Source organism: Athene noctua, chromosome 2, assembly GCF_965140245.1.
Source record: "Athene noctua chromosome 2, bAthNoc1.hap1.1, whole genome shotgun sequence".
NCBI lineage: Eukaryota > Metazoa > Chordata > Aves > Strigiformes > Strigidae > Athene > Athene noctua.
The window spans coordinates 9,783,076-9,797,164 of NC_134038.1; the positions used below are offsets into that span (position 1 = coordinate 9,783,076).

Genomic DNA, 14,089 nt, shown 5'->3' on the forward strand with positions numbered 1-14,089 from the left:
GAGAGATAGATGCCGCACTGGAAAGGAACAAAAACTGCATTCTGGCTGCTGTCAGACTGCTGAATTCAGAGCAACACCATAAAAATGTCATGCAAATTCAACTCCACTAAAGAACATCATGCAACTTCAACAGTATTGCAAGAAATCTGAAGGCTTAGAAAGGACAGTGGGAGCGATTTGTTTCTTTCTGTTCAAAATTCTGCATTTTAGCTTTGGCCAAATTTCTAATTTTATTACTACTGGTTTGAACCTCTAAAAGAGAACTTTGAAATGGTAAAACACACACTTCAAACAAATCTTAAAATGAAAAATTTTGACTCTGTCTCAGCCTCTGAAAAATAGGCAAAAAGGCCTCCACTCCATTTCATCCTTGTCATCATCTTCCGGTTAACGTGTTTTGAGTTTGACAAAAAAAACCGGTTCCCCTCAGCTCAGCTTCAAGACCCATCATGAACTCAAGAGGCTGAATCCATTCATCTCACAATACTTCTGTTCTTATAGTTTGCTAGAAACATCTGTCAAAGATTTCAGCATCACAGTTCATAATAAACATGGATATCACAAATGATCTTCTGCCTAACACAGAGGATGAAACTGGAATTACGTTTGAGTGTTCTTCCATTTGGCTTCAGCCTCCTAGAAAACAATCTCAAGCCACAGCCAAAGCCCAAGCATCAGCTGCTGTGAAAATGAGATGGGACAGCTAGATCAACAGACAAGCGTGCAAGGAAGAAAGATTTTGGTTTTCATCTAAAAACCAGAGAATAAAACTGATGTCTCGTTTGGGAGCCCAGAAGGTTATGGTATCCTCTTTGAAAGGTGAAACTTTACAACATAATGAGATTTTAGGATGTCTGAAGATTCAGACAGACATGGGGGTATGTGGCCTTGCTACTGAACCTCAGTTAAAAATGCATCAAATCTTCCCAGGTTACAGGGTCCCCAGATCAGCAAACAGACATCTGACTGACTGGGAACAGCCCGTTCAGTCCCTGCCTCTCAGTGATGCTGCCCTGGCCAGCCACGTGTGTCCTCAGAGTCCACCCCGAGGAGAAAACAGTGCCCTGGTTTAAACCTCCCTGAAGATCTGAGCATGAGGAGCTACTCAGACACTGAAACTTTGAATTATTTTTGGCTCAGCCTTTTAACAACTCTTCCATTTTGTTGTTTTTGTTTTGTTAAACTGGAAAAGAATCAGCTTCCAAACTATTAGTGAACAAAAAGTGACTTGCCTTCTCTCTCAAAACTTGTTTCCAAGAAAGAATAACAATAAAAAGAAAGAGCTTAACTTGTCTCATATTGATAAAAAAATTGGTTTATCTTTTTTTAATCAGTTCATACCATTCAAAAGAAAACTCTGAGAGAGTCTTTAACTTTTTGCTGAAGTATTTCCACAGATTTACATTTCTAGCAAAGTTTTCAGGTGCCAGACCACTATTCTCATATCTGGGATGTGTCCACTCCTCAGCAAGCCCTGAACTAAATCACTGATGAAATAAATGACAGTAACTTCAGGCGCTGAAAGGAACCATCTGGTGGATATGAGGCTAACAGATGTGCTTTCACTGTCAGTACCTCAATCCACATAAGAACTACACTGCTATATACCTCCTCTTTCCCCTGCTTATTAATAATGTAACATTTCTGTTCTTCAGTGCTGAGGGATCCCATCCATCATGCCAGGCCCTGCGTAGTGCCAGAGGTTGTAGTCTCAAAGCACTAAAGCCCTAATGCTGTGAACTCTGTGCACTGGCCTTGGAAGAAAATGAATCACAGGACCAAGGCCTAAGGAACTGAGACAAACAACTGCTCCTGAATGGGACACAGAGTAATATTGATCACAGCCACCAGGAAATAAGTTATAGTTGGAAGAGAAAGCGAGATGTAAGTGCTACACCTACGTATTAATTGACAAATCAACTCTCCTCCTGAACAGATGAGAGCAAATCTTATCCCTCCCTGCTGTGTCTTCTAGACATACTGTCTCCGATCACAGTTTCTTTGGATCTTCCATTATGAAATCAAGCTAAGCATTAATATGATTTAAGGAGACATCCATATTGTCACTGGAGAGGTATCCTGCACTCACCCAGACCCACACTTGCGATGTTCCAGCAAGTGCAACTTGCTGGGTAGACAGAGGGATTCTTCAAAGCAGAGCCTTGCGACCTTGTTCTCATGGCTACCTCCTGCTCAGGCCTTTATAAAAACAGCAAAGGTAATGATAGTAGAAACAAGATGCTCTGATAGTGCAGGGTCTCACATCATTCAGGGCGGGTGGTGTGGACTTCTGCTGTACAGAAAAGTGGAATAAATAATCAATTTGGCAGATTCCCAGCGAATCTCTTGCTCTATAATCTATAAGCATTATGCTACACCTGGGAGCTGCAAGAAGGGTATAGGCACCCCAATTTCTTGCCTGAAGTTTTCTTTGGTACTGTGCAGGTTGATCAACATTTATCTTTGTGCAATAAAGTACAGTTTTCTACAATCAATAACAATCCATTTCTCCTACTGAAGACTAGCACACAGAAGGTGTAAATTATGGAATAGAAAACCAACATTTGAGAACAACAGAAGCCATAGATTTGGGAGCATCATTCAAAGACAACATGTTTATTGGGGGTCTGTTCAGCTGCAAACCACATAGAAAAATATTGTGAGCTCCTGGCACTGTGCAGCTCACTGTTGTTTTCAGCATGAAGAGACCGCATGGGCTGGAGAGCTGTGCCTGCTGGTGCAGAAGAATGTCTGTCCTGAGAGAAGCTGTCTGAAAAGTGGGGTATGTGTGTGCTGTGGACATGAAGACTTTTGCTGGTCCTTCAGAGCAGCACCGTTCAGAAAGCCCTCAAGGAGTTGCTTGTCAGAGGCTACTTCTGATGAGAGAAGGGAAGTTGGCAATGGGTTTTGTGTCATCTTAGATACAACTGAGCAAGGAAAGGGAGGCTGGAATTAGATTTCCACTTTCACATTTGCGAAGACAGAAGCTGTCCTAACACAGGGCAATTTCTGCCTGTGCTTGAGGAAGGTGACAAGTGACATTCTTGGAAGACTGGAGTGAAATATTGCTGCTACTAAAGACAGTGGACAGAAACTTTGCCCATAGGATCACTGCCAGCCCACAGGCTCTTTCAAAGGATGTTCTCCTCTCAAGGGCTCAGCTGGAGTTGGATTCCACATGTGAAGGGCTGATAACTATGAATGATAGTGCAATTCTGGGTTAAATTTATTGAAATTAAAATATATGTCAGGTACCTCAATCAATCATTTGTGTAGCTGCGTGTTTAGAAGTCAGAAATGAGGCAATATTTAATTGTGGAGTCTCCAGCCTTGGAGATATTCAAAAGTCATCTGAACATGGTCCTGGGCAACTCTAGGTGGTCCTGCTGGAGCAGGGGGGGTTTACCAGATGACCTCCAGGGGTCCTTTCCAACCTCAATCAGCCTGTGATTCTGTGATTCTGTGAATATCTGAGACTGCTTCCTATCCATCAGAGAGAGCTCCAGCTGAAGTTATTGGAATAGACTATCGAGTGTTGTAAAGCAGGCTGTACCGTGATGACTTGACAGTGAACATCACTATTTCAGTTTGTGTAATGCTTCATGTACAACCAGTTTATGGTCCTGTCCAGAGCTGGTAGTGAAGTTGTACTAGTATTCAATCATTCTCATATTTTACTAACAGTGGTGGAGCCCATGTCATGAAGAAACACGATTCTGGTACCCAAGACACTCAAAGCAAATGCCTCCCTTGCCTTGCTCCACTAGAAGGGACTTGACTGAAGAATTTGCAGCAGATCAGTTTATATCAATTATAAACTGATATTAAAAGGTTTCTCTCATATGCAGCCACCCTTCCCCCCTTTTTTCTACTTTAAATCATGCCATGTGGCCATTCCTATTCTGTGTAAATTTAGAAGCAGTGGATAAATATTATCAGAGGATACCCAAGATACTGGTTTGTTAAGCCAGGCTGCTTTCTTGTTTAAAAGTAGACAGCATAAAGGAAACCAGTGGGTGGATTCCCTGAAAGACACATCATTGTAAATGTGACTTCTTCAGGTCTGAAGGCAAAGAGGGAATTTGGGGTGCACCCTCTGTAAAAGCAGCCACAGGCTGCACCTCCTGGTAACTCTAGAGTGACCTTGTTTGCTGTTGAATTCATAGCATGATCAGACTGCCATTACTGACATTTCAATTCATTATTCTGATGTTAAGGGTAAATATCCAATTGATAGGGATTTTAACACTTTAACACAGAGAGACTTTATTATAGTAGGCATAATCTGGAATCTTAAAAATTATCTGGAAAGAAATGGAAAAAATATTTCAGTCAGTAATGATTCCACTACATATTCCTTAGAGCTGGCAGCTGTAGTGATGAGAGTTCAAATGTCAGGATTTTGGGTTGATCCTGTGATGTCCCAACACCTGGAAGTGAGACTCTCACCTTACTTTCATTCACTTACAGTCAGGAGGGGAAGTGAGAAATTCCAAGAAGCTCAGAAAAAGTTGTAAAACATGAGACAAGATGAAAGAAAGCGAAAGACCCGTGAAGAACCATCTTTATTTGCTTGGGTTTCTTCCCTGAAGAACCATGTTATTTTTTTCAGGCAGCCCTTTGGCAGTGCTGCCCTGCCTTGTGTGCTAAAGGGACATGCCTGAAAATGAATCACGATAAGGCAGATCCAACAACCTAAAAAGGATAAGCATGCTCTTCTCAGAAAGTTGAGGAATAAAAAACTTTAGGATGAGTATTTTTGTCAAGAAAGTCAAGGAATAGGATGGGCAGAGCTTGGCGGGGCTAGAAGTCCAAGGTTTGGAAGTGCTGATACATGGATGAACCTTACTGGCTGAAATCCTTCTCCTGTCTCAAAGACAAGGGCTGTGCGAAATCATGAGACAAGATTATGGATGCACACACACTTTCTGCACTGTGCCATGGATTCAGTAAGGTGAGCATGAGTGAATTATAGATGCTTTTTTGATTGGCTTGCAACGATCTTTTAATGGCATTGGGATGGCGTGAAGTTACAGTGTATTGATTTTTTTTTTTGTCCATGCCATAATTTGTAGTGGTGGAGATTTATTTTCCTCCTTATGTTTTCCATGAAGCTAGTAGACAGCAAGGCCAATGACAGCTGGCAGTTGGTCTCCCAATTCTATTGATGGCACAGGTGGCCACTTCTTGTGCTCCTAGGATCGTTGAGTGCCAGGAGACTCAATGCTTAGGGAGAGCAGAGTTGGCATGGGTGATTTCTGTGGACATATTTCCACCACTGGCAGGCAGTGACATTGTCTGCTAGGTCAAAGCTTCTGCAGTTGCAGTCAGGGAACTTGCCAGCTCCCAGACCAAGGGACCCATCCTGGTAAGTATTTCCCTCAAGCGAGCACTGTTTCTATGAAGGTATTTTAGAACTGGTGTTTTATTTTGGGTTTGTTGTTTGGTTTGGTTTATTTTTTTTTTCTTTTAATGAATTTTGGGACCAGCGCAGTGCCAGCCACACAGTTATTCTGACCCTGAACAGGAGCTAATATAGGCTTTCATTTCCAGCTGCACCTTGTCACTGCAGAGAAAGGGAAAACAGCTTGAGGCAGCAGCTACTTTTCATCAGGCTCATCTGCAGTCTAAGGAAGGAAGAGCTGGCTGTCATAACTATCTTTTATTTTTCTGCACAGCTTTGAGATTTCATGGACATCTCCACCCTTTTTCCATCAGCAGATTTAAGGAGCAGACACAGATTTCAGTCTTCCCGACAAGACTCTTGTGTGCCCTTCTGCCTGGCCTGGTTTCATGGAGTTCATGCAAAGATCTGGAAGCCAGGAGATGACATTTTGATCACTTTGACCATCTGCAGATCACAGGCTGTAACTTCAAGTTAAACTAGGCCACAGCTTTTAAAAATAAAGATCAAACCTGTAACTCTGTCCTAAGACCAAGCCTGAGAGTGTTTCATTCCTGACTAAGCTGTTCTGCTGATTGACTCTTAGGCTTCATTTTGTGTTAGTTTAGCAGGCAGGAGCAATAGCCACAGCTTCACCACAGCTTAGATTCCCTCAGTGCTAAGCCCTAAGAAACAAGCCCTAAAAAGAAGAGCTTGACGTGTAACCAGAAAGAACAAGCAGGACATGGATGCACAATGATGAGGGAGGAAAAGCTTGAGCGTATCTATGCTGCTGAACACTGAAGTCACAGTACACGAGATAGGTTGGGTGTTTGAACAGTGCAGCTGTGGCAGCATAATGCTGTGTCTGGGAGAGCAATCCCCTACATCACCCCCATGGGGCTTCAGGTCTCTTTTATGGCTAGACTGCTCCTACTGCCAGGCATTCATCAGTAGGTGCTCCAGACTGTATGCAGGCACACTGGTTGATTTTGTGGGCATCCCAGTAGCGAGTTTTAACAAAATGATTGAAAGGGATCACAAGGTAGGTTGGTGTGTGGATAGAGTCCTCCTCAAAGCCTTTGGAGCTTTGGAGGAGAGAGCACTGAGGGTGCTTGATGGAGCTCCTACCCAAGGTTGAGTGGAGGTTGGTGTTAGAGACCAGCTAAAAATGGGATCAGATCTTGTCACCCTAAATGGGAAATGAGAAGCCCTGAAGCACTGCAAAAAATTTGCTGGGTAAGATAGAGGAGCCAGCAAAAGGATAGAGAGAGAAGGGCAACAAAGTTCAACACCACTTGTGTGCTTACACTGAAACTGAGATCCCAGTTACTTCTGTGGTTATATAGCTTCACCCTCCATGCGCTGGGTCTTGTGATATGTAAGATTGCCAGGTCAAGAGGTCCTCAAGTTTCAAATCTTTCATCCCACAAAATGATCTCTGTGGTTCTGCTCTTTAGCACCTTTCTCAAAGCAAGTCCTACTAAAGTAGGACATGACATTTTAGTGACAACATCACACTATAGACAGTGCTGCTTTCTGTTCTCGATTCCTAGATAGCCCCCTGACCATTTTTTCAAGTACCAAATCTCTGTTCCTCTGTCACTGAAGCTCATGAACAGCTGTTTGTCTGTTTTGCTCCTGAAGTCTTTTGCAGAGTAACTGGTTCTCTGTCTGCAGTTTTCCTTCTTGTAAACATGATCCAGATGCTCCAACTGAATGTTCATGTGTCTCTACTAACACTCTCTGTGTGTCTGTGTGTGGTTTATTCCTGTGCTTTGTCATTCACAAGAATCCAGCTGATCTATGAATAAGCCAAGATAAAGCCATTTTATCTTGACCAACAGATATAATCTCTTCCTGTTTTTCTCTGACTTTAGACTATAACCTCTGCAGCTGAATCAGTTTTCTGTTCGACAAGGGCCAGCATAGCCTACTGGGAGATGTTTATCACCAGCCCCTCTGCCTGCTTCCAACAGAGCCTGTTACAGCCTCCTGGCTGCAAACTCCAGCTCGGCAGAAGCACTTGCTTTTGATTACAGACCTCTCCAGTGTCAGCCAAGGAGGTGGATATCAAACCTGTGCACGCTGGGTGCTGCCAGCAACACATCATAAATAATAGTAATGGAGCATAATTGCTCATCAAGCCAAATCATAGCCTGGAGTGCTCCATCTGGCCAAACTCCCTTTGACGTCAGTGGGAGCTTTGCCAGCAGGTGTGCGATAGGATGGGGGTCCCAAGCAGCGGTACCACCAACGAGGTGCTGTAGCACTGCTATCAAGATCTGATTCAGATCCCCTTGAAACTGCTGGGTGTCTTTGCACTGATTTAGAAGACTTTAGCTAACTCGCCTTGTGTTACACTGCTTCCCAGCTAGTACAGCTACATCTGCGTGATAGTTATCCCAGATGGAGCATGGAGGAGGAGAATTCCCGACACTGAGAGATAGGATTTTAAATTTAGAGAGGAGATGGAAACTTCTTCCAGTTGGGTCTTAAAAGGTGGTTTGTACGGGGGTGATTTGAGACTTGAAAATGCCCCAAAAGCCTGCCTTTTGGAGGATGCAACTGAAAAAACATACCATGTAATTGATACTGAAAAGTCTTGTGTCCCTGGTGTAACAGCTTCAAAAGCCAAACAAGCTGGTGTGCCTGCCTATCGATCACCTATTGCTATTTGACATTGGTACAACCCTTTGCAAGTGAAAATAATTTACTGCCCCCCCTCCCCAATTATTTACCATCCCCATCTTGGTTTGAACATTTACTGTTGTGGTTCAAAACTGTGATGAATTGGTTAGCTGTAAATTTTCTTTCCTCCCCCATCCTCCTCCCACCTCTTCCTGTGTAACGCTGGGATGAAGGTTAAGGCATAGGGTGTTATCTGAAGTAAGTGCTCTATTCTCAGTGCCCCATACATCCTCGCTAATGCTTATAGCTCCCCTGAGGTATTGGGAAGTATCATCGCTATTGTACTGAGGTAGAACAGGAGCTGGAGAGAGATAAATGGCCTAGTTATCAAAACTTCCTAGCCTCCCACAGCCCTCCTTGGGAATACAGCTATAAATGACATTCAAATGATGCTGATAGATGTTAGCTGAGCAGGGAGCAGAACGCGTGCGTTCCCAGTGCTGTGTTCGGGCCAGCCACTTCTTGCTGATAGTGTCATGGAGATCTCAGCGAACCTGACACTGGCTGCTGACGCTGTGGCCGTGTGGGTGAGATATCGCGCTGTCTGCTCACATCTGCTTGTGGACAAATCCTGGGGTTGCAAAGGTTCAAAATCAGATGGTGACTGAGACAGATTAATGCTGGAGCTTGCAGAGCCGAAGGCAGAGGTGGTTTTTCTTCTTTGGCACAGAATCTGCTCAGTTTGGGCCCTCAGAGATTCAAATAACAAATGGGAAACAGCTCTTCTTCCACCCAGCAATGCAATGACAGAAATGTCATTTTTGAGTGACCTGGGGACATCTCTAATCGTGGCCTATAGTCTGAAGTAGTATGGCCTCTGCAGCCCTGTGGTGGGTCCAAAAATCACCTCCAGGAGCTCCCTTTCCACCTGTTGGCCTTCCTAGTGTGTGGAACAGGAGAAGGACTGCTCAGATCATAAATCCCTTGGGGAATGGAGCAGGAGCAGCTAGAGTAGGTGGCAAATCTGCTTCTCTTATGAGTCTGGAAGGGCTCTTGGGTATCTTGGCATCTCTTCAGGAGATACCAGGAAAACTCCCCCATCTGGAGGAGGAGAACGTCTCATGAAAACAACCAGCAATCTGCAAGGCTTCGTCTTTTCTCTGTATTTTATTATTATTTTCTGGCAAGAAAGAAAGGCTCATTTAGACCCTTTGTATCCTCCCAAGGTGTAGCAATGCAAATGCTCAGCCTTGCGGGCAGGTTTTTACTGAAGAGCAGCTCTAAGAGGAGAAGGGATGTTTCGAGTGTGTTGCTGCAGAAAAAAATCCCAGGGCACCAAGGGTGCGGGGCACACACTGCCTCTTCGCATCTACCTTGAAGCCAGGAAACTGAAAGGAAAACGGTACAGGGCTGTCAATCAATCACATCCCGTCAGGATTTAGGTCCGGCTCTGGGCCGGGGTGCTGGTACACATGCTAAAGCGGAGGGGGGGTTGCTCTTAAGTCCAACGGGTGAGGACAGACGCCCCCTCGGGGCTGCAGCTGGGCTTGGGCCGCGGCGCTGCTCCCTCGAGGAGCCGCCCGGGGGGTGGGTGCGCAGCCGGGGCTGGGGCAGACGCAGCATCTCCCGCAAAAGCCCCGTGCAAAAAGCTGCTCCCCGGCGGGGCTGGGGGGTGCCCGGGCGTGCTGCCCTTCAACACCCCCCCACCCCCCCCTCCGCGGGCGGAGGCCCCGGCTCGGCTCGGCTCGGCTCGAAGCGAGCCGCATCGGCAGGCAGCGCCTCCAGCCGCCCACCCGCCGCCTCTCCCGGCATCCTTCATCCCCATCCTCCGCTCCTTCCTGCTCCGGCGGCGAAAGCAGCCCCCCGCCGGGGGCCGGGGATGCCCTCCCCCTCCCCTCCCTCCCCTCCAGCCGCAGCGGGGGAGGGGGGCTGTGATGCTGCAGGGGGATCCCCGGGTGTCGAGCGGGGTCTCCCCTGCCGCCGGCTGCCGGGATCTCCCCGCTCGGCGCCGGCGGCCCCAGCGGCGGCTGCTGGGGGCTGGCAACCGGGTGGGCGGGTGGGGGGCAGCCCCGCGGCGGAGGGCCGGCGCCGGTGCCCCACGCACCGTGGATGACTAGACACCCGGGGCTGGGGGAGCGGGGGGCGGGCGCCCGGCTATTTGCTGGCTGCATACAATGGGCCACTCCCTAACGTGAGGGCTTGGGGGGAGGCAGGAGCTGGGAGGAGGAGGAAGAGGAGGCGGGGGGGGGAGGGGGGAGGAAGGGGCTCGGGCATCGGGCTGGTAAATAAACTCCGCGATGATTTCCCTCCCTTGCGCCGGCCCAGGTGCCCGCCGCGCTCCTGCCCGCCCGCTGCCCGCCGGCGAGGATGACCTGACGGGGATGTGACTGTCTCCCCCCACCCCACCTTCTTCCCCCCCTCCCTCCGTATACATATATATGCACACAGATGTATATATGTATATAAATATCTAAGGGAGCCGCTGTGGGGGGGAGGGGCGCGGAGCTCGGATCATGGCCCTGGGGCTCCCGGGGCTGCCGCCGCCGATCTGCAGCTCGCCTCCGGGGCCCGGCGGCGACGATGGGGCTGAAGGCGCGGCGCGGCGCGGCGGGCGGTAGCGCGGCCGGCGGGGCGGCGGCGGCGGCGGGGCGGCGGGCGGCGGCGGGCGGCCTGGGCGACCCCGAGCAGGGCTCGCTGGCCCTGGGCACCGGCGCCGACCGCGACGGGACGCTGCTGCTGGAGGGCGGCGGGAAGGAGGAGGGCGGCAAGCGGAGCCCGCCGGGGCTGGGGCTGCTGGCGAAGACCCCCCTGAGCCGCCCGGTGAAGCGGAACCACGCCAAGTACCGCCGCATCCAAACTTTGATCTACGACGCCCTGGAGAGACCCCGCGGCTGGGCGCTGCTCTATCACGCCTTCGTGTGAGTACGCGGGCGCGCTGCCCCCCGCGGAGCGCGGAGCGGGGCTGCCCCGGGGGCGCGTCCCGGGGAGGCGGCGGGGGGGTGGGGGCTGCCCCGGGGAAACGCGCCCGGGGCCACCGTTTTGCTTCATCATCGTCGGCGTCAGGCGCTGCGGGGGGCTCGCTCCAGCACCGGGGCGGGGGTGGCGAGGGGTCGTCGTATGGGCTGGGCTGCAGAGCGCTTTTAGATTTTTTTTTTTTTTTTTTTCCCCGTCGTCGGGTTTTCCAAAATGAGCAGCTGCTTTTAAGTTTGTGTCGCTCTCTCGTATGTACGCCCGCGTTGCCTTGGAGCGGCATCCCCGAGCCTCTGAGCTTCAGCCCCTGGAAAAGGGATGCGAGAAAGCCCAAGCGCTGAGCGGTTTTAAGGCTCGAAGTGCTTAAGGGGGACGCAGCCGGCTCCAGTTCAGCCTGGAGCATTGCGTGCGGTTCAGCTAGGTGCTGTAAGCCCCGAGTGAGGCAACTCTTTCAGTAGTTGAAAGTGTCAAATGAAAAGCATCGGGTTTTGGTCCGGTAAGCGTCACCCTGCAGTGCATGGAAGCCGAGCGCTGCAGCCCTGACAACCAGAAAGTTAAACTGACCACGAGCGAACTGAGATGAAACAAACTCTTGTTGTGGCCAAAGCCGACAAGTCAAGTTAATGACCATGGTTTTGCATTCCTGAAAATTCTGATCCTTTGAGTTTTCTTAAGCAATATAGGAAAAATAAATCTGTTTACAGCACAGAGTGGAGTTGGCAGAGTCCTATTAAAATAAATGTGGGTTTTCATGTTGTGAATGTGTTTGAAAACCCAGGGGATTATCTGTGATCACGGTGTTACTGTTTTTCTTTACTGCTGTAACATGTACAGAGCTCTACGTGACAGAGGATTTAAGCCGTGATTTCTGAAATTGGTTTATTTGCCGAAGACAAACAAAGTGCTCTAGGCTGCATGGGGTGTGAGCCTGGAGCTGGATCTTGGGAAGTTATAATCATTGGTGTAGTCTTTGCACTTGGGAATAAACACCTTGAGTGCAGGGCTGTGATTTTACCTTCAGGAAAATGTCTTGTTGATGTTCGCAGGGGTTTAGCCCTGGGTGAGGAGTAAAAGGCAGTGTTCGCCATTGAGGTGCTGCTGTGTACCACTCACTCATTGCTGCTCCCCTCTTCTCAGTGTTTTTATAAAGTGCATCTTGGGACAGAGGTTCCTGCTTTCCGCCTTAATTTCTGTGAAAATGTGGACGCTGGGTGCGGTGACAGTTTTCCAGTTCTTTCGCCCCTTTTTGCCATAGGAAAACTTGTGCTAGCAGGCAGGGAGCGACAGCATTTGGGGTGTGTTATGCTGGGAAGACTCTTTGGTCCGGAGCTTGCTGTTTGGTTCTGCTCAGTATTGCATAACGCTGCTTCTTGTTGGGGAGAGCCATGTCTGGATGGAGGGGCACCCCATTGATCCCGCCTTGGTCAGCCCCCACACACTGCATAAACGAGGCTTTAGCACTCTCCAGAGCCTTAGGAGCTGTTGGCATCTCTCTGTGGCCAGCTGTGGCAGCTGGGTCAAATCCATGCCCCAGCTCATGTCTGAATATAAACAATAGGACAGTGGGTGAGTGAGTGGGTGACAGAGGCTCAGGAGAGCTGAGAGATTCACATTTATTTGCAATGGTATTTCCAAGTTACAACATTCATCTTAGATAGCTCTCTAGATGTGTGGTTAACCTTATGCAATACAGACTGCAGAATGGGAAAAATTTTGTTATGTTTGTAAGGTTTGATCCTTCTTAGAAATGGACCTGATGCTCTATGTGGCCAACTGTCTTTGGTGACTAGTGAGTCCTGCAAAACAGATGTGAGTGTGACCTGCTCTCACAAGAAGTCAATAATGGTCCTGTTAAGACAACATGCCAAACTCATTCATGAAAAAAAGCAATTTTAGGAGCTTTTATCCTTAAAGGAAGTAAAATACACAAGTCCTGGTCCGTCAGCACAGCACAGACATCCCATCCCTTCCCAGGACACCCAGGGGAGCTCAGCAGTCCAAGGCTGCTGTTGACCACACTGTGTTTCTGTTCCGTCACAGCTCCTTCTGAACTCAGTAGAAGTTATGGGCTCTTACCTCACTGTAGGATCAAACCCTACAAAAAAACCTGCTAAAAACGATGGAAGAGTGTGCTGAGGTCTTGCTGACAGGCTTCAGAGCTTGTTCCTGTGCCTAGGGAATGATGACCTGCTCAAGGCAGGAGCAGTGCCATGGGGAAGCAACACCTAAATTGATATTGAGTCTTTGTTCTTGCTTTCAAATTAATTGTCTTTTAACCTTTTTCCTTCTGAAAATGAGTCTCTCTCATGTTGAAGGTGCTGCTGCAATGCTGCGCAGTGACATCCCAGCAGCCCCCCCAGTGCTTCGCTTCACAGTAGAACAGTTTACACTTCCCTTGGGTAGGTGAGACATTGCCATTTCTTCCACAAAATTTAAAAATTTGATGCTGTTACAATTTTTCAAGAAAAGTCCCTTTTATCGTAATGATATGTTACACTTTGTCTCAACCTTCTGAGTAACTTTGCAATAAATAACCAAAATTAAGACTAAGAATGAAGGTTGCTCTCATATACAAAAAAACAGAGAATAAACAGCTGAGGGCCGAAAGGGATTGCAGCATGGGCGGATGTGATGAATTCCTTATAGATCCAAGCATTCAGAGGTGTTTAATGAAGAGATGATGCAAAGGACTCCAGTGCTGTGTATATCCCAGGATTTAGGAGGTGGGAAGCTGCTGATGGAAGAGGGTTGCAACTTTCAGGACACACAGAGGGTGTTGTGTGGGGGCAGGAAGGGGCTTTTCAAAGGTCTTTGCAAAAGCTTTGGGTGCCAGAACTTCTAAAAGGTTGGTACAGATGGGATCTCGTTAAATTGTACAGTGATACCCATATGGTTGCAAAGGGGTAGTGATCCTTTGTGTATCTCACTCTCCTAATGCACACATAAATAAGGTTTGACACCATGCCTGTGGTAAACGCTCACTTTAGGTGGGGTTAGATCTACTGAAATGACTCAATCTATTGAAATAATTCAGTGAGAATGCATAAATGTGACCAGGCCCTACCAAGCCCTAGGGACAAAGCTGCAGGGGAGAAAGGGAGAAAT

The 14,089-nt window shown here is 48.0% G+C and overlaps 1 protein-coding gene across 1 annotated transcript in view; it reads left to right on the top strand.

Annotated features, from left to right (window-relative positions):
* The first annotated feature begins 10,594 nt into the window (after positions 1-10,594).
* Positions 10,595-14,089, top strand: part of KCNQ3 (potassium voltage-gated channel subfamily Q member 3) — a 203,221-nt gene continuing 199,726 nt past the window's right edge. The window contains exon 1 of the mRNA XM_074898411.1: positions 10,595-10,932. Coding sequence (XP_074754512.1) covers positions 10,595-10,932 — 338 coding nt within the window. The remainder of the gene's footprint in view (positions 10,933-14,089) is intronic.